Consider the following 25,775-nt stretch of genomic DNA (forward strand, 5'->3'; position numbering starts at 1 on the left):
CTGCGTCCTCTTATTTTGTTTACTTTCAGCTAAGATCTGCCTTAATTTTCCTCTTCCCTCACATCCCATGTTACAATGGATTGCACCTTTACTGGGCAGATCTTCTGTCTCTTTAATATATAGCTCACTGACTCAGCACAGGGCCAAGGCTTTACCAATTGAATCCATATGGAACAGGGAGCTGGGGAGTTCTATAAACTTGGATTGGGAGAGAATTTGGTGCACTTTAAGTATGACTTCTAAGAACCCAGCTCACCAACTAATTCACTTCAAAACCATACACAGAGTCTACATCACACCCTATAAAAGATTTCAGATGAAATTGCAAACTACTAACAACTGTCATATATGTAACACTGCTACACCTGGAACATTCTTACACATGTTTTGGGATTGTCCAGTTATCTCTAAGTTCTGGTTTCATGTAAACTCAGTTTTAGCGGATATACTTGATATTTTTTATGTTCCTAATCCTGGTTTTTGTCTGCTTAATGATAATTCTGATATCAATCTAAAGCAAATTCAGTTCAAAATGATATTCGCAGGGTTTACCTCCGCAAAGAAAACTATTTTGAAAAACTGGTCTACTCCAGATATGTGAATGAAATCATTCTGGATCCATAGCCTGGTCAACATTGTCAATCTTGAACATACAATTGACCGACTTAATAAGGCACAACCAATGACTGTACAAGCTTGGATCTCCTTCTCATCCAAGATAATCTCTTGGGCTAGGGACAAAAATAACTAGGAAATCTTTGATGTGATTTACCTGCTGAACATGTTTTTGTTGCTTTATGTATTGTCTTACCAACCTGATATTTTTTCTTCTTTCTTTTTCTTTTTTACCTTTCTCAATTTAACATATGACTTTAGATATGTCTGTAGCCCCCCCCCCCCCCATTTGAAAAACAATAAAAATGTTGATCACAAAAAAAACAACTCCCTTTTAACAGGAATAAACCTCAGGCAGAACCAGCCTCAAAGTGGGCGGCCATCTGCCTCGACCGGTTGGGGTAGAGAGGAGAGAGAGGAAGAATAGGAGAGAGAGAGAAGCACATAGAAAATAACCATTGAAGCTAGAAGGTCCGGGACTGGAATCTGTCATCCCGACGTCTACAGGCCCAGATTACCTGTGAGACGAGAAAGCACAGACAACTCCGGAGAAGAAGTGTAGGTTATTGAATGCATTAATAGTACAATTATCTTTCTGCGACATGAATTCATGCATTATGTTCCTCTTTGTCTCAGGGTTAAGATCCTTTTTGTTCCAGAGTTAGATAATAACTCGCCTAACAAAAACTTTAGTTTATGAATGAGGGTCCGGGATCATGTTGTTACCACAAATAAACGCGTTGCGGACACTCACTCACTCACTCACACACTCACTCACTCACTCACTCACACACACACACACACACACACACACACTCACTCACTCACTCACTCACTCACTCACTCACTCACACACTCGCACTCACTCACTCACTCACTCACTCACTCACTCACACACACACACACACACACACACACACACTCTCACTCACACACACACACACACACTCGCACTTCTGGTGGTAGTAGCGCCTTACTAGCAGTTGCCTGTTTTACACCAAAATGCCTTTGTGCAGATAAATGTGAGAGGATGACACCTGGAAACATTTTTTTGGTAGTTGGATAATGCTGGAAGTACAATTATTGTTGATCTTCTTATTTTACGAGAAGCTGCATTCATGTTGGTTACCACTAAACGGCCAAGCATTAGCATTACCTAGTGTGTGGATTGTGTTTTGAAGCAAAGTTAGTGGTTTCCTGACTCCTTACCAGACTACTTGTCTGGAGTTCAGCTACAGATTCCACCACAGTACTTGGTCCAAGATCTCAACACTCTCATTTCTGAGACCATCCCTAACCTCCAGAATGGATGTGGTGACAAAGACAACCTTCTTAAAGGCACTGTATACACTTCTCTGAACAAGGATATCAGAGCCATCAATGACATGTGTTTGTCTGTGTTCCCTGGAGAAGAGAGAGTTTACACAGCAAAAACTGGAGTGTTGAATCAACTCCCACAGAGTCAATTTTAACACTTTTTGCGGGTTTATATAGCTCCACACTCTACAGAGTTAAATTAACACTTTCAAAATAGTTAATTATTTAACACTGTACCTAGAGTTACTTTTTAACTCCCTAGACTGGGTTGAATTAACACTATATCGAGTTACATTAACACTATATCAGAGTTCCTTTTTAACTCCCTAGACTGTGTTGAATTAACACTATATCGAGTTACATTAACACTATATCAGAGTTACTTTTTAACTCCCTAAACTTGGTTAAATTAACACTATATCGAGTTACATTAACACTATATCAGAGTTCCTTTTTAACTCTCTAAACTGGGTTAAATTAACACTATATCGAGTTACATTAACACTATATCAGAGTTCCTTTTTAACTCTCTAAACTGGGTTAAATTAACAATTTATCGATTTACATTATATCAGAGCTCCTTTTTAACTTCCTAAATTGGGCTAAATTGACACTACATAGTTAAAAAAAAAACAGTACAATACAACCATTAAAATGACAATTCCAAGAAAAATGCATTTTCAAAAACACAATTTATTTAAACTTTTCCCCCAATGCAGTCAGTTAAAACATGAGGGTACACAGCAAAATCGGGAGTGTTAATTCAACTCCCACAGTGTTAATTTTAACACTTTTTCTGAGTTTATATAGTTTTCACGGATTTTGAGTTAAAATTACACTTTGGAAAGTGTTAATATTTTAACTCTTTAATAGTGTTAAAATTTGACACCCCTGGTGTTGTTTTATGACACCACATAAGTGCACTTTTAACTCAAAATTGTGTTATTCCCTTTCACTCTGAGTGTTAATTTTTAACATACACAGTGTTATTTTATGACACATTAAAGTGTGGTTTTAACACTAAAATTGTGTTATTTCCTTTCACTGTGAGTGTTAATTTTTAACATACACAGTGTTATTTTTTGACACATTAAAGTGTATTTTTAACCCTAAAATTGTGTTATTTACTTTCACTATGAGTGTTAATTTTAACATGTACAGTGTTATTTTATTAAAGTATATTTTTAACCCTAAAAGCATGTTATTTCCTTTCTCTAGTGTGTTTAACATTCATCGTTTTGTTTTATGATACATTTACTGGCCTAACATACAAGTCACCAAATCTGAATTGTAGTCACCTGCTAGGCTACAGAAAGATATCATATGTGTGACCAGCAACAGTGATCAAGTAATAACATCATTCAAACATACATTTTGTTTTTTTTTATTCAAAAAAATAAATAACTTCCCAGCACCACATGAATTAGCACAATAAGATCAGCACAATAAGATCAGGCACAAGTTAAACATTTACAAAGAAAATAATGGAACAATATATTGGCTCTCATCTCCACCATAAGCACTTTGTAAATCAAAGGGCTTATAAATCACAAGACTATCTGCTTTAACAACATCTTTGTCATTACTTTCAAATACTTTGTAAGCATGAAAATGTTCATTGAAATGGTCAACCACAAGTTTGTTTACAAGGAAGCAGATAACACTGTCAACAACAATAATTGTTTCTATTCTGCAAAACACAGGCATGTCATGTTCAATCTCACTGCAAATTATTAGTCCTGCCCTGTACTCTGTCCCACTGATTGTAACCCAGTTAGTTGCATGGATGTCTTGCGATACAGACTCAACATGCAAAGCTCGAGCCAACACATCTCCATAGTCCTCATTGTCCACATTAATAGATTTCATTGGTCCATACTCAATACATTTTGAATGTGATGTCTCCCAATGACATGCAATTGACATTTGATGTTTTTTTGCAAGAGATTTTGTGATGTTTTTGAAGTTTTTAAGAGTATTTTTGAAAATCCTGTGTTTAGCCTCAAATCTCATGCTCCACATATGTATAAGTGGTCCAATTTTTCGGATACAAGATGGATAGTGTATCATAAAGTGATGTTTCGGGATCAGGTTTCTATGAGGATACAGTGCTTTGAACAACTCATGGTGTTCCATTATCAAATGCTTGAGAAGTACAGTCATGCCAAGTGTAACAGATGGAGAAAATATAATGTTTATTATCTGCAGTAAAAGCAGCAGCAAAAAACAGTTTTGGTTACCTTCTGGTACAATGTCACCAAAAAGCAGAGGAATGTTTCTTACAAGACAAAGGGTCTGAATGGAATTGAGCCCTATATTATTGCCAATACTGTCCAAGTTAATCCTTGTAGGTCGATTTTTGCGCTCCACATACCCATAGTCAAAGGCATAAATTCTAGACAACAGGTCAGGTTTCGACAAAACATTTTCTGAGAGATATTCCAACAGTAACTTCAGCTCAAACTGAGCCACGCCTTCAAGGATGTCATGCATAATGTCCAAAGAAAAATTATGACTGACATGAAAGAACTGTAGGCTGTTAAGACTCGAGTTCTTTTTTAAACCAAACACAGATAACATCTGTGGGTCTGACTGCAACTCATTGCAGTGCATTTCAAAAAGTTCCTTTCCACGCAAGATTATCTTGGGGTCATCCTCATTGTAAATAATCTGGGCATCATTTTTTTCTATCAAACATAAACGACAAAAATAACGTCCACTGAAAGACTCTGTAAATCCCAGAATTGCGTGCATACCCAAGTTGTCCCCAGTTATCTGACATATGGTGCCATGGACTTTTTCAGCAGAAAATGGCAAATCAAGGCCACAACTCTCAAGTGTTTTGATGTCATTAATCAGTGGCTCTAGAATAGGATTAAAGCCATATTTTTTCAAATCTTCAGTGTGAAACAATGCAACCAAATGAATATTCATCAAGGCAGAGTTGAACTTTGGTGACAGATTTCTGAGCACAAAATACAGAGCACCTATTTTGTGAACACCACGTTTGGAACCCAGTGGGTTAGCGGTCTCAAAGTCATCATAGAACAACTGAATTTGTAAAGAATTCTTGTGCTTAGAGAACAACGGATGTGTCTTAGAATAACTTCCATCACAAAAGTCTTCGTATCTGTCAGGTCTTGATATACAAGTTTCCCCAAGCAGTTTACAAATATCAGCATTTCGACACATGAATTTTATCGTTTCCAAAATCGGTATGTAAACAAACGTATCGTTCACTGGGACTTGATCATAAGTACCTGTTTGTTTATTTCGCCTTGTATCTAATCGAATTCCTAGAAATTTTTCGACTGGCTCCACAACACCCCATTTCTTGTTGAAATAATTCAATCTTTTACTTTCAGTATTGAAGTTAATAAATGGGTTTTCAAAAGTCTCCAGATCTTTTTCCAATGTAACTCTTACAGGATTATCTTTAGGCACAGCAGACAGTACTTGCTGCTTAACCTGAGAGTGCAGTCCACTAGCAAGTTCTTCCAAATCACCAACAACTGATGAAACAACACTATTTGCTATGCCACTTCCTTGTAGTTTAGCAATAATTGAAGCACAAATATTTTCTGTGTTCTCTTTGTTTCTTTGACCTGATCCATTGTCCTCAACACACTCAGACGCTGGGTTCTGCATGCCACTTGTTCCAGCAACTTCTGAGTTATCTTGGAGCATGTGGAAATTAGTTTGAAATGACTCTGGAATTGCTGCATCTCCACTTTGACTAGAATCCTTCTCATGAGAACTAATTAAATGTTTTTTGAAACCTGAATATGTTGAAAACTGGCGCCTACAACGATCTTGTGCACAAACTAACTTAAACCTGGTGCTAGGATAAAAACTATGATCAAGTCTTAGATGAGAGATCAAGGACTGGCAGGGATCATGCACAGCCTGACAAATGAAACACTTAAACATTTCAGTGCTTCAGTTGAAGACTTTAGCACGAAACTCACGAACTCTGGGAGACTCATTTGTTGTTGCTACATCAATATTGTAGACTGTTGTTTGCACGAAGGTGAAGAGCTGGCCTAGGTACTCATCGTATGACAGGTTGAACACGTAGTGGGATTTAAACAGTTCATCAAACGCACCCAACGAGCTAGTGGCTTGGCAGGGGACGAGCTGTTTGTCCACAACAATGTAGAAAGTGTCAATCCTGTTCCTGGTTCGACCAACAGCAAGGATGTATGGTTGTCTGCCATCTCTTCCACGAAGGTGTTCATCCAAGCTGCAGCATGACTGAAAACGGAAAGATAACATCAACACCTTACACTGTAAAGTTTTCAACTGCTCACTTGGATCTGTACACCAGAAAAGTTGGGTTATTAACCTGTTTAACCCTCACCATATTTTCAGAAGAAAAACACCTAAAAGACATACCCAAAGTAAATGAAGAATTGCTTCACAATTATAAGGTTCATGTGCATTTCCTTGGTGTCTGGGGACATCTAGGGACCTCAAGGAATGTATTCCCAGTGTCAGAAATAGTGTGTCTGTTATTATACCTGAGTAAATTTGAATAAAGCAAAGGAGAAATGGGAAATGTCTATCCTCGCCTATTTTTTCCCCCTATTTGACAGAGGATAACACCATGCTAACACTAATAAAATGCACACAGATGCCACTGATCACCTTCAGCAACTCCTTGACTACACATGTACCACATTTGATAGAATTTGAGCAAAGGGCAAAGCCTCCACAAAGGTTTTAGTAAGGATAGGACCAGGCGGACATTCATTTGGCACAGTTTGGCACAGTTTGGCACCAAAGTGTGCCAAATAGGTTATTTTCCACTTCCAAAGGAAACTGGCTGAAAAATACAACATATATCCATTACAGGAGTCTATTGCCATTTACTGGAGCTGTTGGATATGAAATTTACCTTGTGGCCCATCAACTACTACCATTGTGTATAGTATATAGTATAAAATCAAATTTTAAAAAAACAACTAAACTTGTATCATTTTGTCTCCAAATGGAGTAATTTTATTATGAAAATGTAACAAGATAAACATCAATGAAAATCCTGTAAACTATGTACAAATATAAAAAAAAAAAACAATGAAGTGAAAGTGAAAAAGCACACAAAAAAATAAAAATAAGCAATTTTTTGGTCCCTTCATCTATGTGACATCGAAGAGGATGAAGAAAATCAGAAAAAGAAGGGAACACCTGAGTATGACCGGCTATTCAAAATCAAACCCCTCTACAGCCAGATTGTCACTGCTTGCAAGTCACTCTTCCAGCCATGCAGGGAAATAAGTATTGATGAGCGTATGGTGGCAAGTAAAGCTAGAATTGGCTTCAGGCAGTTCATGCGAGACAAGCCAACCAAGTTTGGATACAAACTGTTTGTGTTGGCTGAATCCTCTTCTGGATATACGTGGAATTTCTTTGTTTACCAAGGAAAAACTGCCAATGTTCAGGGGGAGGGTCTCAGTTTCACATCAGTAATGGACCTAATGAACTTCACACTGCTGGGAAAAGGTTACCACTTGTACGTGGACAACTTTTACACAAGTCCAGCACTTTTTCAGCAACTTGCCACCAATTGCACATCAGCTTGTGGAACCATCCGTCAGACTCGCATTGGCTTTCCTAAAACTCAAATCAACGAGTTACCAAAGAAGGCTGAGAGGGGAGACATGAGGTGGCTGCGGAAGGACAACCTCCTCTTTGTCAAGTGGAAGGACACCAAGGATGTGACGGTGTGCAGCAGTTTCCACAAGGCATACAGTGGAGACTCCACACGCAGGAGGGTAAAGGAGGATGGACAGTGGCGCAATAAAAACATTCCTGTTCCTGATGCAATCAGAGACTATAACAAGTACATGGGAGGGGTGGACCTGTCAGATGCCATGATCCAATATTACTCTGTTCGAGGGAAGACGATGAAATGGTACAAGACCTTCTTCTACCATTTTATGGATATTGCGGTAGTCAATTCCTACATCCTCTTCAAGCTTTTGGCCATCGAACGAGGAGAGACTCCCATGCGCCACAAAAGATTCAGGGAGGTCCTAATGAGGGAGATGGTTGATGAGGCCCAAGCTGCAGTTGCTGCTGCTGCCCCCCGCCCCACTCTCAGCACCACCTGTATGCCCATGTACTTTGGACAAACTGCCACTGACCAGCGGAGGGTCTGTGTGGTGTGCAAGGACCAAGGGAGAAAGGTGAAGACACCGGTATACTGCAGCAAGTGTGATGTTGCTCTGTGTTTCACCTCAAGCCGGAACTGCTTCAAAGACTACCATCTTAGGAGGTGAAAACTTTACTGCAGTGCTGCTGGTGCCAGATGGACCTGGTGTCTCATCCTCCTGGCTTTGGAGACAAATGGAGATAAATAATGAGAATCATTCAACAGAACAATACATCTGCCCAATTCATCATAACGTGTTTAGCCTAAAGAGATCAATCTTGAGCTACTATGTACAAATAGTGATTGAATAACACAAGCCCCACTTTTAGCTATTATCAAATGTCTGCACATGTGGGACTAATGCCAGGTTGTAAAGGTATTCAGGCTATCTGATAATAGTAACAGAATCATTAACATGAAATAAATAAGTAAAAATATCAGATTTGGTGAAAAGTCAGACTTGAAAAGAAAACTAGGCATGCGCCGCCATTTTGTCTTTGTCCCTTTACACAGATCAGCTGTTACAGTGAGAGTGTAGGCAAAATAAAACATGAATGTTTTCAGGTTGATAATAGTAATCTGATTATAATCTGATAAAAGATTATTATAATAATAGTAACAGAATCACTAAATATCAGATTTTGTGAAAAACATGCCGACAAAACGCAAGTACAACAGAAAACAAAACTTCAAAGTTGGCGCCGCCATTTTGTGGCTCAGCTGGCGCGGATCAGCTGGCGCTATTGTTTGAAAAGGTGAAATAAAACCAAAATCATCAATCATGGCGACAAAAATGTCGCTATTGCCTGTAAATGTATAAGAAAAACAATAACTTACTCATAAACTGGATCCCGGTTCAGCAGTAAATATGTGTCCTCCTCTTCTTCATATTCAGAGCAGCTGCTATCAGATGAGTCTGTGACCTCGACATCACTTCTGTTCTGGATGGCTTCCAAGGCCTCCAGTATTGTGTATCTTTGTTTTTGCTTCTCAGCCATTGTAAAACGAACTAAATGTCTTTCAGATACAAATGCTGAATGAGGCTCGTGCGTAATGCGTATTGACGCTTGTATCAGCAGGGGGTTACGCAGCGAATGATCTTCAATTTTTACCTGGATTATTTATAGTCTGATAGGAGTGTGACATCTCGTTGGAAAGCTCGCGATAAGTAGAATATCACTGCAGTGTGATTGACTCTGAAATACCAACACACGACCAGTAGGTGGAAGCAAAAGACCGTGTTTGAAATCGAGCAGTGAGGATGCAGTTTCTGCAATATACGTCACCATGGTGTCCATTTTGAACATAGCACGGTGCGAATAGACTCAAAATGACAAAGAAAGGGTAAGGAAACAATATTAGTCGCTTTTGATGACAATTGCTTTGTTATTTGATAGAATATTGAGACATAAACACAGAATTTCACATTTTGACGATAAAATGCAAAATGTAGCTGCGTCTTTGCTACGGGGCTGACATGAGCTGGTTAGGTCGGATAATGTTTTGTTTGGTATCAGCAGAAAGATGAGCTTCTATAGTTTAATTCTATACCTAACATGACTGAGTAGAGCAAGCGGATATATGTGTACTGCTGCGTTTCATTTCGACTGTCCCTTATATTCACAGAGCTGTTATTTTTTTAGTTAATTGTTTAAATTATTGCCAAACAAACTGTGTTTGAGAAAAATACACTTGGACTGTTGTTTTGGTAGAGTTGAAGCCTCATCTTTTGGAAACATTTGAAAAAAAAAACCACTACAGCGTTTTATTAACTTTTTATAGGCAGTAAACTGTTGTAGCGCTCGCCCGACCCGGTACCGGGTCCGTCGGGTCAAACAGGTTAACAAGCCATGACAAAGTGTGTGAGTCAGTGTCAATGTGAAGACATTCAGTCTAGTCCTTTTGTTTGACTGTGCCTTTCCAAGTCATTTCAAATCGAGTTAATGTGCCTTGCCTTGCCTGACTCAAATGGTATATTTTCAGTGAGTGTGAACACGAATAATAATGTGTAACTTGGTTGTGTGTTCGTGTTGAGCGATAGCCGAGTGAGTGATGTCGGCCTGATTAAACAAAACCACGACGACGCCACCATCCCTCCCCCACATTGTTGCTCAGTTTTACCTTTGATAAAACACTCACCTTAACGTTAGTTAATCGACCTCAAGTCACCTTAACACATTTAAAAACATTTATTTTAGCTTAGCACTTGATATTTGGCCGGATAAATAAGTTACCACTGGATAACGTGTCACTTGTTGCCAGCACAAGTGAATTTAATTAACCGCCTGGCTCAACCAGTTTCAATGACAATTCAGTTGCTTTACACCCCATGATATGTTATTATCACGACTTCATACAGCGATTACCACCCTGTAGACGTAAATATATTCGGTTCTTACCTTCTTTAAGCCATAATCCACACAATCCACACAAGTTTTTTCTTTTCTGTCTTCTCCGTTCTCCAACTGACGTCGAGTGAAAAAGGCGCTTTGCGCACGTCCAAACCGGATGTTGTGATCAACTCCGCCGGGAGTGAACGTAACTCAGTCACAGGTGTAAACAATTAACTCGCCTAATTGACAACGCCCGCAGAGCTTTTTTATCACTACAAGTGTTAAAACAACACCAAAATCAACACCCACCAACTCAAAATTATTAACACTGAAAAAACAACACTACAGATTTTGCTGTGTATAATGTACAAACTTCCATCTGCTTACCATTTATTTTAAGAACTTTCCCCCAATGCAGTCAGTTAAAACATAATAAACGAGGGTATAATGTACAAACTTTCCTCTGCTTTACCATATGAGCTTTGAATATCAAATGGTTTGTGACATTTGAGTTCAGTCATTTTCATGACACACCTCTCTTCAGTTGGTAAAACTTTGAAGGCATGGTGGTGTTCAACAAACATCTCTGTAAATAGCTTTTTTGTCAAAAAATAAACGTCATCTTCAACCAGAAGTACATCATCTATTTGACAAAAGACTGGCATGTCTTCCTCCATGGAACTGCAAACAACAAGTCCACCTTTGTACTCAACACCATCGACTTTAACCCAACTTGTTGAGAAAACATCTTTGGACAACAGCATTTCACACATTTCACTGTTGACCACATTTTCATCTCTTAAAGAAAATGATTTCATTGGCCCATATTCCTTCTGTTTAAGGGTGAAGGTTTCCCAGTGATAAGCAATGGCCATTTGATGCCTTTTAGCTAGTGATTTGGTTATGTTTTTGAAATTTTTGAAGTAATCTTTAAACATCTTGTGTTTTGCTTCGTACCTCATACACCAAACGTACAACAAAGGGCCAATTTTCCTAATAGAAGAGGGGTAATGGATCATAAAGTGATGCTTGGGTATGAGGTTTCTGTGTGGATACAAGCACTTGAATAATTTGTGGTGGTCAAGGATCAAATTTTTTAAATATACAGTCATGCCCAGAGTGAGAGAAGGTGAAAAGACTATGTTCATAATTTGTAACAGTAACAAACTCCAGTGTCTGTTCTCTGCATGAACAATGTCACCAAACAGGAGTGGAATGTTTTTCACAAGACAGAATGTCTGGATAGAGTTCAAGCCGATGCCATTGCCAGCACTGTCCAATACGATTTTCGTGGGGCGGTTCTTTCGTTCTAGAAATCCGTAATCAAAACCATAAATCCTTGAAAGCAAGTTCTGTTGTGATATGAAGTGGTGGGTGAGATACTCAAAAAGCAATTTGATCTCATACTGAGCTACACCCTCGAGCAGATCATGCATGATATCAAACGAGTAGTTATGGCAAACATGGAAATACTGCAATGAATTTAGTGCAGAATTTCTTTTCAAACCATACAATGATTTCAGCTGAAGATTTTCCTTTAGAGACTGGCAATGCATGTCAAACATATCTTTCCCACGAAGGATCACTTTAGGATCATCCTCACTGTACACTGTCTGACAATCATCTTTATCAAGCAAACATAGGCGACAGAAATGACGGCTACTGAATGACTCGTTAAAACCAAGAATAGAGTGCATTCCCAGATTATCTCCAGTGATCTGTGAGATTGTACCATGTACCTGCTCATCAGAAAATGGAAGACTTAGCCCTTGGCTTTCCAGTTGTTTCACATCATTTAGCAGTGGTTCCAGTATTGCATCAAAACCATACTTTTGCAGATCTGGCGTATGGAAAAGTGATACTAAATGAATGTTCATCAAAATCGAGTTCAATTTTGGAGGCAGGTTTCTTAAAACAAAATAAATGCAGCCAATCTTGTGGATTCCGCGTTTTGAGCCAAGCGGATTGGCCGTTTCGAAATCATCATAGTATACCTGAATTTGTAATGCAAGTCTTTTGGCTGAAAACAAGGGATGAGCTTTAAAGTAACTTCCGTCACAAAAGTCATGGTAAGTATCAGGCTCTGAGCTACACTCTGTCTTTAGAAAATCACAAATCTCTGGATTTCTACACATGAACTTCAAGGATTCCAAAATAGGAACATATATGAAAGTATCCTTCACAGGTACTTGATCATATGTACCGGATTTCTGATTGTGCCTGGTGTCATATCTTACTCCAAGTGTCATTTCTCTAGGCTCTACAACTCCCCATTTTTGGTTGAAGTATTTATTTCGTTTCCATTCTGTATTCAGATCAGTGAAGGGGTTTTCAAATTTTACAAAACATTCATTTATGACAGGTATGTTGGGGTCAGTTGTGGGTAAAGCAGAAATAACGGCCTGCTTCGCTTCTGAGCGAAGCTCACTTGTTAATTCCTCCAAATCTCCTACAAGCGAGGATACCAAACTGTTAGAAATGCCACTATCCTGCAGTTTGGCCACGATGGATGCACACATTTCTTTGGATAAGTCTCTGGTAAGTCCTGATTCACTGGTCTCTGGAACACTGGAAGAACTAGACACTGGAAGAACACTGGAAGAACTTTGAGGAAGATTTGAGTGAAATTGGTCCTCCAAAGCATCTGAAACTGGGTCACAAGAAGAGCAAGCAACATCTGAAGCAATTTGCTGAACATTGCTGTGAACACTATTGAGGTGCTTTCTGAAGCCAGCGTAAGTTTGGAACTGAAGTCTGCAGCTCGGCTGACAACAAAACAGTTTAAACTTAGGTCCAGGATAATAACCATGTTCACCTCTTAAATGTGAAATCAACTCTTGACTGCTGGGATAAACACTCTTGCACATAAAACATGTTAGCATTTAGCTTACAACTGCCCTGCCTTTTACTCAGATTGTGACAACTACTTCCTGGTTAAGGAGTTTGGCTCTCAAGTCGCAAACTCTTGGTGACTCCTTCATTTTTCCCATATCAATGTTATAGACAGAAAGGTGTCTGCAGAAAGGTGTAGAAATTCACAAGTGCACCATCATAGGAGACATTGAAGACAAAATGAGCTTTAAAAAGCTCATCAAATGCCCCAATGGAGCGGGTGGCCTGGCAGGGGATGAGATGCTTGTCGATGGAGACGTAGAAGTTGTCGATCTTCCTCTTCTGCCGCCCAACCGCCAGGAGATATGGCTGCTGGTTCTGCTGACTCTGGAGATGCTCCTCCAAGCTGCAGCAAGACTGGGGTTGACACAAGGACATTGGACAGAGTCAGGGCAAGTCAGAGAAAATAGAGTTACAGAAGTCATTATTCAAACATCCTTCAAATCAGGGTGAGATGAGAAATCATCATGAAAACTATGAATTAGTCATAACTAGAAAAGGCATTTCCAGAAGGAAATGCATGTAAATTAGTTTAAGATGTTGTTGGGAAACAAAAAAAGAAAGGAAGAAAGAGACAGAGGGGGTAGATAAAGAAAAAGGACAGAGGGGTTAGATTGAGGAAAAAAAGAAAGAAAAAGACAGGGGGTAGAAGACAGAATAAAAAGAGAGGGGATGATAGAAAGAGGTCAGAAGACAGAAAAAGTCAGGGGGTAGAGAAAGAAAGAAAGAAAGAAAGAAAGAAAGAAATGTGGTAGAAGACAAGAAAAGAGAGAGGGGGTGGAAAGAGGGGAAGGAAAAGGGAGAGAAAGAAGAAAGAAAAACAAAAGATGGACAGTGGGGACAGACAGACAGACTTGACATGTTAAAAGCTGTGTATACCAGTCTGATTTAGCTGTGTGTGGGGCTGTGTTTATACACAGCTTAACAAGCACCAGGCTGCACCTGTACCTAGATGTTGATAATGAGCTGGCCAAAGGCACAGAGCAGGAGCAGAGCATGAAGATTTGAGCTCAACCCAGCTCCCAAACAACAGCCGACAAAAAGAGGACCATACCTCTTATCAAACTGTGGTGAAGATTAATTGGGTCAGATGACCTTACTGAACATGGTGATATGTATTAAATGTTTGTAAGGCAAATACTTTGTTTGATATTGCGAGTTAGAAACAGAATCTATTTCTGCTTTTCTCAGATCAGTGCCTGCTTTTGAATGTCAATGAGAAGAAGGGAGGGAAGTGGCCACACTCAGCTGTCAGACTGTTAGTGGATGGAGTAATAATAAGTTTAAACAAAGAGAGGAACAATTACCTTATGAAAGACTACCAGTCTCTCGACTGCATCAGAGGCGCTGATTTTTGGAAACCTCGGTCCCCCTGGTGGTGGTGGAAGAAGGTACAACAACAGCAACAGGGCATCTCTTGGTCATAGGCTATGGATGGAGAGTAACAAGAATGAATTAACTGCAAATATTTTACAAGTTATTGTTGAAGTTTTAATGAGAACTAGAACCAGCATTTCCTGTGAGCTTAGAATGGAATGGCTTTTGTAAAGGGCTAAACGCAGTGGAAATGTTAAAAAGACTGAAAAAAACTTTAAATCCTGCTGTTTAAATGTAACAGTGAAAAACAGAGTTGAAATGTGCTTCAATAAACTGTAAACTGACAGCTAAAGAAATTTGTTTTGTTTTTTTAAAAAGAAATACACAGAATGAACGAACAATTGAAGTCCAGTAACATAAAATCAATCGGTCTTTATTAATCACAAGACTATTGAACTGTAATTGCTTATAACAAATTCTATCGAACAAAACTCACTTGGTGCCTCGTCAAGTTCACTTCCTGGAGACTCTGCGGCCTGCAGCATTCGGCGCAGCTCAGGTGTTGGGGTGAGCCGCTTGGCCTCTTTGATGACGTTATCTCTGAAGAACGGATCCCATTTCTGGAGCAGCAGGTTGGAAACCTCCTCTTCAAACAGGAGTGTGAAGTCTTGATTCATCTATAAGAAAGCAAATGTACTACTACCACATTCAGCACATTTCAAGGCTTTCCTTAAAATCCCATTTCATACTTACCAATCCCTTTGTATCCAGGAATCTTGGGAAGATGGAGAAGATATCTTGAGTTTTGTCTGAGTCGTAGATGAGTTTTTGGCGATTCTGAAAGGTTTCTCTCATCTTCAGAAAAATTACGGAACTGTCTGTTGTATGGTTGAGCAAGGAGATGGCTTCCTGGTATGCATCCCCATCAAGCTGCTGGTCAACAACAATGGACCTGCCGCATTTGGGCCTCCTGAAAAAAAGCACACAATTCTTTCAAGAAAAAAAACAAGAAACACCCTAGATGAAGTTGTAAGAAAGAAAGAAAAATGAGGGGTACTTAGAGAAAGAAAGACAGTTTCTCTGAATCGTTTTCAGACGCCAAGAAATGTATCCGGTGCTGCTTGCAGCATCATAGAAATGTTCCTAAAATGGAAATACATTCAACATTAATGTGATGTCAACCTCATAAGCTACTGTGAAATTTCAGAATCTAAATGTTACTGTAATGTAGACAAAACATGAAAATTATGTAAACAGAGAGTACAATAATAATGACTATACATAGCCTTTCTTGGAGTATGGGTCTTTGAGGGACGGGAACACTGTCACTATCCCAAGAGCGTACTCTTCTCGAACAGCTTTGCTGGGGAGTTGCCTGAGAAAAGATCAAATTAGCATTAATACAAGGGCCAAGTAGTTAACTTGTTAATAAAAAAAGGATAGTACAGACAAATAGAACACACATACCCGTGTTTATCAATCATGTGTGCCACTATTATATTGACCAACTTTCTTCTGGTAGCATCTGTTAGAGTTTGTGTTGTGTGATACTCTTGGAGGACCTCTTCACCACCTGAGCTGGTACCAAGGACATCTTCAATCAACTTTGAAAAAGAAGCAAAAAAACAAATGTGATAAACTGCCTTTCTAGAGCTTAAGGATGACAAATGTTGATTTTAAGAAACCTGTGAGTACTTAGCACAACCTTTCTAGCAGATGCTGCAGTAAGTGGGCCCTCAAGTCTTGGTTTCTTCCTAGGAACCTCATCTAGGAGTATAGTTGATGTACTTGCACATGAACTGAAGCTTGAATCAGAATAATCGGATGGAGAGGACAAGGAGCAATCGGAAAATTCTAAAAAAAAAAAAAAAAAAGGGGGTGGGGTGTTTATTTGCAGTATACAAAAAGTCATAGAAGATTTTTGATCTAACCAAGCCAACGGCACACCATAGACTCAACTCATTTAATCAATTGATTCTCAGTCTTGATAGGCAATTCAGAAATATTTTCAGAAATTGTTTTAAAGGCATGAATTAGATTAATCAAAAATACATTTGGTATTCATGTTGGATTTATGTCAGTTAAAATGACATTTAAACCATTTAATAAAAGTCAGGCTGAATGTCCATGTTGTGTAACCACAAAGAATGATATTGAATATTTGATCCACCTTTAAGTGTATTAAATGACTTAATTCTGAAAACATTAAATTGAAATTGTTTACTGTATTTCTGTACTTATAAATTTGCATTAGTGTTTTGCACATTGCATTATGTAATTTACCCCTTTACATTTCTCACCGTCATTTGATAGAGTCACATTGCCTTGGCTGACAAGGTCACTGAAAATGTCCTCATCAACTTCTGTCCCTGTTGCATCTTTGTACACTAATTTTGCGTCAGGTGGCAGGCAAGATCTCTCGATGACTGGAAAAGACAAGATACATCTGAGTGGACCTTTAAGCTAGCACTGATCTTGCCTCATTTCACATTCAATAATTTAATCCACCACTGTAAACAAATTCAGAGATAATCCCCTGCATAAAATACATTCCCTTTTCAGTTCAAATCTTAAAAGAAAGGGGCGTTGTTCGGCCCTTTATATCAAACCAAGCATAAGTAAAACAAAAACAAACCTTTGTCATGGAACTGCACAAAATCAAAACATCCATCAACCTCATCCAACTTCACATACTTCTGCTGTTGGCAATACCGAACCTGGATCAGCATTTTTCTGAAACATGCAACAACAAACAAATGTCAGTAAACACTTAACATGCAATTATTTAACACTCACATAAACGTTGTGTATCATGCAAGAAATTGTTTCATTATTAATTTCACTGCATGTCTAAGATTAAACCACATTCAGCAGCTGCTGGGAGGCTGTTAAAACATGCCACAGCAGGCCCAGTGTTAACGCTCTCATTGATGAACGTGGCAGCGACTAGCTGTAGTGACTGCAGCACATGCTACCGTAATTAACATTTACATTTGAGGCAAAACTGATTTATTAAAACATTCCCCTCTGTTAAAAGCTGGTTTTCAGCGACCAAACAAACACAACACAGCACCAGTAAAGTTGACCCTTTTTAGTCTGACTGCCCACTACTACCCATTAATCAGAGTTATTAACCACAGCTGTATGATCAGAGCCTCGGACACTCTCGTCTCGGTGCAGTGGCACAGGGAGTCTGCCACACAGGCACCCAACTGCAATTGTTTAGGCTAATTATTTCACTCTAGCCGTGGCTCCTACGCAAAGTGAGGGGTTTATTGCATGAATTAACTCCTCACTTCGCGTTGGAGCCAAAGTTCATCCTGTCGGGGCTTATTTCTCCATAACAACCTCTGAACTGTTTATCCCTTACTTATTCTAGAGGGTTATGGTTAGGATTAGGGTTAAGGTTAGATTAATGGACGCAGAAATTAACAAGTGTATGGTCGGAGAAATGGGAAGAGGGAGTATTGGGCAGTCGGACTGATGCCATGTACCCGCCATGAACTTCAAGTTAGCTTGTTAACCTGTGCTAACGTTAGCCCCAAACTATATTCGACAGTTAAATATGAAGCCTTGTTTTTACAACCTCTCAAGCACGCGTGAGACTTGGTAAAATGCAACGGATAACATAGGAAACCGTTTTTTTATTGTTAATGTTTATTTTTTAGCAAGTGGTAGTGGTGAAGTTAACATTGCATTAAAAAAAAAATCCAAACGTTCGCTGTCCAGTGCCAACCACAGAAAATGCTTAGCAAAGTTACATAAATATTCTCAGCAGATGTTTAATTCAATGTTATTGTTCCTACAAGTTTGATTTTGTAGCTTACCTCTCGTGTAAAACTCCAACTCCGCATCCATTCCTGATTCCAGCAGCGAAATAAACGACGGTTGACCACGCCACGCACAGGAGACTATTGATTGATGCACGGGTTCACCCTGCTGAAAGCCCAGGGGCATAACACACGGGTTTACCTGGACTGAAGCCCAGGGGCCTATCAAGCAAGTTAACTCGGCCGAGATGCACTTTACATCTCTACAGAGTTGATTTGCTTAGGTTTGAATAACTCTGTTAAATAACTCCAACACTGAACACCATTTTAATCAGAATGTGTTAAAATGACACTTTGAGAGTTGAAATCAACTCTGACATGTTTAACCCTGAAATTTCAACACTCCAGTTTTTGCTGTGTACTTTTCAGCTGATTCAGTCCTGGAGGACAATCACAAGGTATCACTGCCTGTTGAGTTTCTAAACTCATTGACACCCTCTGGGATGCCTGACCATCAAATGAAACTGAAATTAGGCGCTCTAGTCATGCTGCTTAGTTCACTTACTGTTACCTTCATATACAAATATACATTCTTCTCACTGCTTTAATCTATGAGCCTGTGTCTTCTGGCAAGTAAACATGCTGCAGCGCCCAACTGGCGCATTGTTGTAGTTTTAATAATACTGGTCAGCACACACAAATAAAGACCAGGTAAGAACAGGGTGAATCTAGTGGCTTACATGGTGAATTCTTGATTGAAGAACATTTTCTCAGAATTTATTTTATCAATACACTTGTGACATTTTGTCCTATTCAATATTTTGCTCCTCTGAATTTCTCTTTTCAATAAAAACACCATTTCAGTAATCAGTTCCACTAGTCTACTTTGCAGTTGCTATACTGTAATATATACTGTGAATAATGCTTGAATTTCTCTCAACAGAGTTTTCAGATGTATTCATTCTAATCGTGTTTTGCTTTCATGATGTTAAGCTAATGCCAATGACACACAGTATTTTTGTAGATGTTTCCCAATAAAAAAGGTTAAACAACAACGACAAATATGTTCTCATTCAGCAAGAGAAATATCAAAAGTCAAATAGATTATTGTCCAACATGAAAATTCGGCCTTGCCGTACATGTCAGACATTTGGAAGATAGTAACACAATGCAAATAACAATAATAATAATACATTGTAAAACATATATAATAAATAATTAGTAAATTAATAAAATAAGTGTAATAAGAATAAAACAAATAAGTTTCTCTGTTTTTCACAAGCGTTCCCCTGTTGTCATAATCATGTCTTCTTGTCATTATTAGTACATCATTGTCAAGATCAAAGATAAAGTTCACATGAAGCAGAACAATCAAGCATTGAAAGGAGTTAGTTCAGGTAACTACAGAGGACCACTGACATTTATACCTCATCCTCCCCAGTCATCACATTACTTATGTCCACATTCTCGATATATTGTATGAAAGGAACCAAAATGGTTTTCAAAGAGTGAATGTCTAAATTTAAATTAATCGTTTCCAAAGGTAAAGTTGAGGATAGTTCTTTAATTTGATGAATTAATTTTGGTTTACTGATCATCTTCCAAGAGAATGACATAAGTATTTTTGCAAGCAGTAATGTTAATTAGGGTATTAACGAATAAATGGACAATTTAGGGTCAGGGGTTAAGTGTATGCCCAATACACTCCCCAGCTTGTTTAATCTCGCTCCAAAACTGTTTAACGTTGTCACATTCCCAAACAAAGTGGGGAAAGGTCCATTTCTCCTGTCCAAACCTGATACACAGGTCAGGGATAGGGATTTATTTATCTTTTCTTGTGTCACATATTTCCACATCAGCCAATTAATTTTCAAGAATATGATGAGCTGAGCAGTTTGTGTTTGTGCTTTAACACATGCTGCTTCCCACTCCTTGGAAGGAGGATCCTTCTGTAAGTCCACTCTCCAGGTTAAGTTTTAGTAGAAAAGACTCAGAGGATTACTTAATAAGAAATTGATATAGTTTTGAGATGACACCCGTTCCAAGGCAGTCATTTTGCATGCCTGTTTAACACACTGTTAATTTGACCAAAACTTTAACAGTTGTGGGATTCAAAATGTAAAGTTATCATGCAGGTGGTACGAGAGGAAATGTTGTATTGTCTAGAAAGCATGGATGTTTTACAGTAATCATACTGTTACAAATTGTATGCAGTGTTCTAAAGGTGCAGCATATTCACAGTTAGTCTCAATGACAAGTGGCAAACTCAACCCATGTTGACAATGAATGTACCATATTTCATGGCAATTCATCCAATATTTGTTAAGATATTTCGGTGTGGACCAAAGTGTTGGACTGACCAATATACCACTAGTGTGGCTAAAACATTGTGATATTCATCTATACATGTGTGGATTCTGATCTATATAACTAAGCACACAAAATGAAACAGGCAAACACATCAGAGTTTAAATTGCACCAGACTGTTTAGGTGTGAAGACAGCCTTTAAGATGTTGTATCTATTCCATTTTGTGCTACGTGCCCAGGTGCTCTGGATATCTGCAAAGCCCTTTCCCAAACATTCATTTCCAAGCAAATCACCCATGGAGCTACAAACAAGGGAAATAAAAGAGATAATGTGATGCATGGTGTTGTCTTGGGCTCACTGAGGAAATGACTGTGAGTCCCTGAAAACATGTTTGCACTCGGCATCCGTCCCCCCACTAACAGAGGGGAGGACTGCAGGAAAAAGGAGATGGAAGGGAGGGAGGGAATATAGCCTTAATACCATTAGCTTTCTATCTGAATGAAAATCAAGTTGCTCTCTTCATTGCAGCCGAGTCTGGAGGGAAATGCAGATGTTAGCATTTTCAGTTAGATACCCCCCGCCCGACACACACACACACACCCACACACACACCCACCCAACCCAACCCTCCACCTCATCTCTCCTTCTTTTATACTCTAGTCTCAGATTCTCTCTGGGCTCTGTTCCACTGATGAATCACAGCTAACAAAATGAATGGGCCTTGTTTGGTCTCTAATCAGAAGCTATTTTAAACACACACAATACCAGACAGTAGAAGTAATAGTTGAAGAGCTTTTTCCCCTCTGCTGGCTAATTTCAGTGTGGGACAGGGATCATTAGGGGGAAATTGACAGGGGCTTAACTGGAAGGAAAAAAAGAAGAGAGGGGCTGTGATGCAAGAACAGAGAAACACAAGTGATCAGGCTTTCTGAATGTGAGGGCACTAGTTAGGACAAAAGCAACAGTCATGTCCAGAGTATTAAAGGGTAATTACAGCTTGTTTAAACCTTTTTGTCCTAAGAGCAATATCAGGCCTAAACTTGGAGTCTCAAAATGTGCCAACAGTTTTAATCAGGGCAGCTCCAAACTGTTCTAAAGCTAAACTGAGGAACTAAGGAGCAATAATTGCTTTTCAGACATAATTTATATGCTGTATGATAAGAACCTCAACATCAACATCATTCAGTAGTTTCTGCAGCTCCACTGAATGAAAAACCAAATGTGCAAAGTTTATGCTTTGTTTGTTTTTGTATATGGTTTCAATTTGTCTAACTTTCTAGTTTCCGGTTGAAGCACAAGTTATTTAGAACAGCCTAATTACTACCGAGACAATGTCTTATGATCTTTCACTTGATGTTTAATTGCAGAATTTCCTTTGTCTAATAAGTGTTCAATGGGTGAGACTCTGTACAGAATTATTGTCTCTGTCTTATGTCACATGTAAGGTCCATTCAGTTGGTTAGTGTTATCCCTGCCAAATATGGACATGGCCAAATATATTGGTACCCTTTGACCTTATTTCGAAAACCAAATGTTCTTTGTATTAAGTTGAAACTGACAGGAGCATATGGTATCCATCATCCCTCATTCCACATTGATTATGACTTTCCTTTTCATTTGCAAAATATTTAATACAATGCAACAAATGAAAATGGTCAAAAATAGTGGTACCCTTAACTTTATATTATATAACAATAACTGCCGTCAAGTGTTCTTTGTAACTGAATAAGGTTTCTACACTTTTGCTTTCTACACTGCTTATTTTGCTGTAAAGCACTTTGGTAGGCCATTGGCTGTTTTAAATGTGCTATATAAATAAAGTTGACATTGACTTTTCCACTGGTAGTTTGACCCACTCTTCTTGATCAAACTGCTCCAGTTCTCTCAGGTTTGATGGTGCTATTTCCCAAAATCAGCTCTTTTCACAGATGTTCAATGAGACTCAGATCAGGACTCATAGCAGGCCACTTCAGAACTGTTCAACAGTCCAAGGATTTTTCTCATCCACGGTCATTATCCTGCTAGAAGACCCATGACCTGTGAATAAGACACAGCTTTCTGACACTGGGCTGTGTGTTTCTCTCCAAAATGCTTTGACAGTCTTGTGATGTAATTGTGCTCTGCACAGATTCAAGGCACCCAGTGCTTTGAGGAAGCACAGCTACCAGTAAACATCACTGTGCCTCCTCCATGTCTCACAATAGTCGTGATGTTCCTTTTTTTGAGGGCTTCATTTTTTTCTTCTGTAAATATAGGGTTGGTGTGATTTACCAAAGAACTCCAATTCTCTTTGTCCAAAACACATTCTCCCAGAAGGACTGTGGTTTGTCAACATATATTTTGGCACTACAAATCAATTATTTCTTACAACTTCTAAGGGGTACAAACAATTTCGTCCAGGTTATTTTAGAATGTCTTTGTAGAATAAGCTCAGTTATTGTCACAACTTTTTGTTTCATTCAACTGGAAACAAAACAGACATGGATTGATTACAAATATATTTTAATTTCAGCACTGTTCAGGGTGAATGGTGCATTATCTTAATAAAATAAAGGTTTCTTTGCATTTTATTAAAAATGGAAGATTGTTTTTTCAAAATGTTTTGGATGTTCAATAAAACAGTGGGCCTCTTTATCTGTGGCCACTGCCAAGAATAACGCGTTAATCTCTCCTCACTGACTCACTCACTGTCACAGACTGCTGTTATAATCAACCTCTGTCATCTGTGCACAGTGTACAGCATGTGTTGGTCATATTCCTGCACTGTCTGCACATTGTTGGACTTTCATTCAAGTAGCGGTTTTGATGTGGGCAGCCAAGGGCGACACGAAGTGGCGCACACACCAAAAGAAAAACAAAGATTGTTTTCTTATCACTTATTTGCACATCATGTTTTCTTTTTACAGTGTCAGAGAGATTGAAATTAAGGAGCCTGTGTTGGCAATGTAAGGAGTAGAAAGTACAGATATTTGTGTTCAAATGAAGGGAGTCCCTCTGGGGCATCATTCATACTGCATCTGACACGAGTCCTGCAGCCATATTAGGGTCACGTTATTTCTTCTTGTATGTTGGATTTGGGCCATTATGGGGCCAAATCATTTTGGCTTTTTGGGATCATTGATTATTTTCTGATGCCTTCAATGCAACTTGCGGCGACAAGAGAGAGGGGAGAGGAGGCTCCTAGAAGAGCTTTAAATAAGGAACCACAGATGTATTGTATCCTATGCGTATGTTTTTCATTGATAGCAACACCCCTTTGATCAGAATGTCTTCATTGATCCAACAGGTGATCTGATAGGACAGCAAAATTAACAACTGTGCTGATATGTAGTTTACAGTTATAATGGAGCTTAGCATAAGTTCAAGCAGGAGACAGGACACTTTCAGTTCTATGTATCAGCCGATTAGAGGTGCTTCTCTTCGTTATCAAACCAGAGCCAGCCAAGATCTCTATCTGCCAATCATGTCTTAGCTGTCAAACTTTAAATCTGTTCTTCTTTGTTGCTGTCAGCTGTCATTTTAGTGCAATCATTGCGACCCTCCTCCCCCCTATCTACCTCCACACCTGAAATTCAGAAGCTTGCTCTTTATCATCATCCAAGAGATCCACCGCAGTCTCCTCTATGTCATCATTTCAGCACCAGGTGTGAGATCACCACAAGACCATTCCTCTTACCATCTAGATCTCAGCACCCCCCTCTTATCATCACCACCACAAGTCTTTAGTCTCATTCGGGGGCTATCCTATTCACTTCACTTACCCCTTTTTTTATGACATCACAAGGGGTTCGAATTACCAAAGATGAATAGCCCCTAATTCCCACTTTCATGCATGTTCAATAAATAATATTTACTTAAAAAAATTGAGAATCTCTTCTGATTGGATACATTATATTGTGTGATGGTAATATTGTAGATTGATCAAACTACTTTTCAAAACATCATATTTACTCATGCAATAAAACTATGTTGTGTTTAGAATCACATTGAAGTACTTTTGTTTGCAATTCTTGCATCTTGAACAGTCACAGGGAGGAAGTCAGGGTGATAACTCCCTATGAGTTCATAGGAATGTGTTCTATGTAAATGTAATTTCTAGGAGCAAGGGTTGTTAGTGTTCTGTTGTCATGATGTATGGTGCTAGTGTTGTGGTAACCTATAGTGTGTCAGTCAACAATATAAGACATGATCAGTGAAAATGCTTGTCTCCCAATAATTGCAAATCCTGAAATGTCCTACAGCTTGTTCCCAGCAACATACCTTATTTCAGTCACTTCTACATTTTTCGGGTGCAGTACATTAATCATTTTCATGAGGGAATAAACTGCTTTTTTGCCCTTGAAGCAGCACAGAGTTCAAGTTGTTACAACAGCAGAGGTATTTGGTAGCATGGCTGCACTTGGGACTCTCACATTTCCCTCACCAGTGCAAATGCACATGGAGGCAGGGGAGAAGGTAATGAAAAACATGCAGCGAGACCCGTGTGGGCAGAGTTCAGAAGAGCAGATGTCGATGGTATCTCCAGGTTTCTATCCATCTGTCATGCATGCATGGTCTCTATTTATAGGAGAATAAATGAGGGGGCCCAAAAGTCCCACTTTTCATTCCCTCTGTCACTACCAGCCTTCCTCACAATGCCTTCACTGGCCTCTCTGCAGGGATGTGGGCACGAGGTGGACTGAGTAGAACAACTAAGAAATATGCAACCTTCTGTGCTGAACTCTGTGCCACAGAGGCGCTGGAGTGATAAATGATCCAGGTTCAAATCATATTCCTCCGCTTCCCTCTGCCGTTTCTGCCATATAACAGTCTACAGCTGGTATTACCTTTCCTTGAATACACACATTCAGCAGGAGGGTCCCTGGGTGAGTAACTGATAATGACAGTTCACTGTAAATATGTATGCTCTGGCTCCTAACCCCAGGCCTGCTATAGAGACACTCACAGTCTCCTTCTTTGCTGGAGATCAGTGGATGATAGTGTTTACAGATGAGTGGAAGATCCTCAGCAGGATTGGATAGACTCTCTCTTCTTCTCTCTGTAGGAATGGCCTCAATACAAGGGCTGA

At 39.1% G+C, this 25,775-nt stretch overlaps 1 protein-coding gene across 1 annotated transcript; it reads right to left on the reverse strand.

The window, feature by feature from the left end:
- Positions 1-5,871: 5,871 nt before the first annotated feature.
- On the reverse strand, positions 5,872-18,486 carry LOC133978150 (uncharacterized). Its single transcript, XM_062416512.1, has 7 exons — positions 18,456-18,486; positions 16,912-17,054; positions 16,096-16,232; positions 15,910-16,003; positions 15,125-15,305; positions 14,619-14,683; positions 5,872-6,186 (listed from the first exon to the last, which is right to left on the reverse strand). Exons 1-7 carry the CDS (start codon positions 18,484-18,486, stop codon positions 5,872-5,874), a joined length of 966 nt encoding a protein of 321 aa, XP_062272496.1.
- Positions 18,487-25,775: the final 7,289 nt, after the last annotated feature.

Source organism: Scomber scombrus, chromosome 3, assembly GCF_963691925.1.
Source record: "Scomber scombrus chromosome 3, fScoSco1.1, whole genome shotgun sequence".
Lineage (NCBI taxonomy): Eukaryota > Metazoa > Chordata > Actinopteri > Scombriformes > Scombridae > Scomber > Scomber scombrus.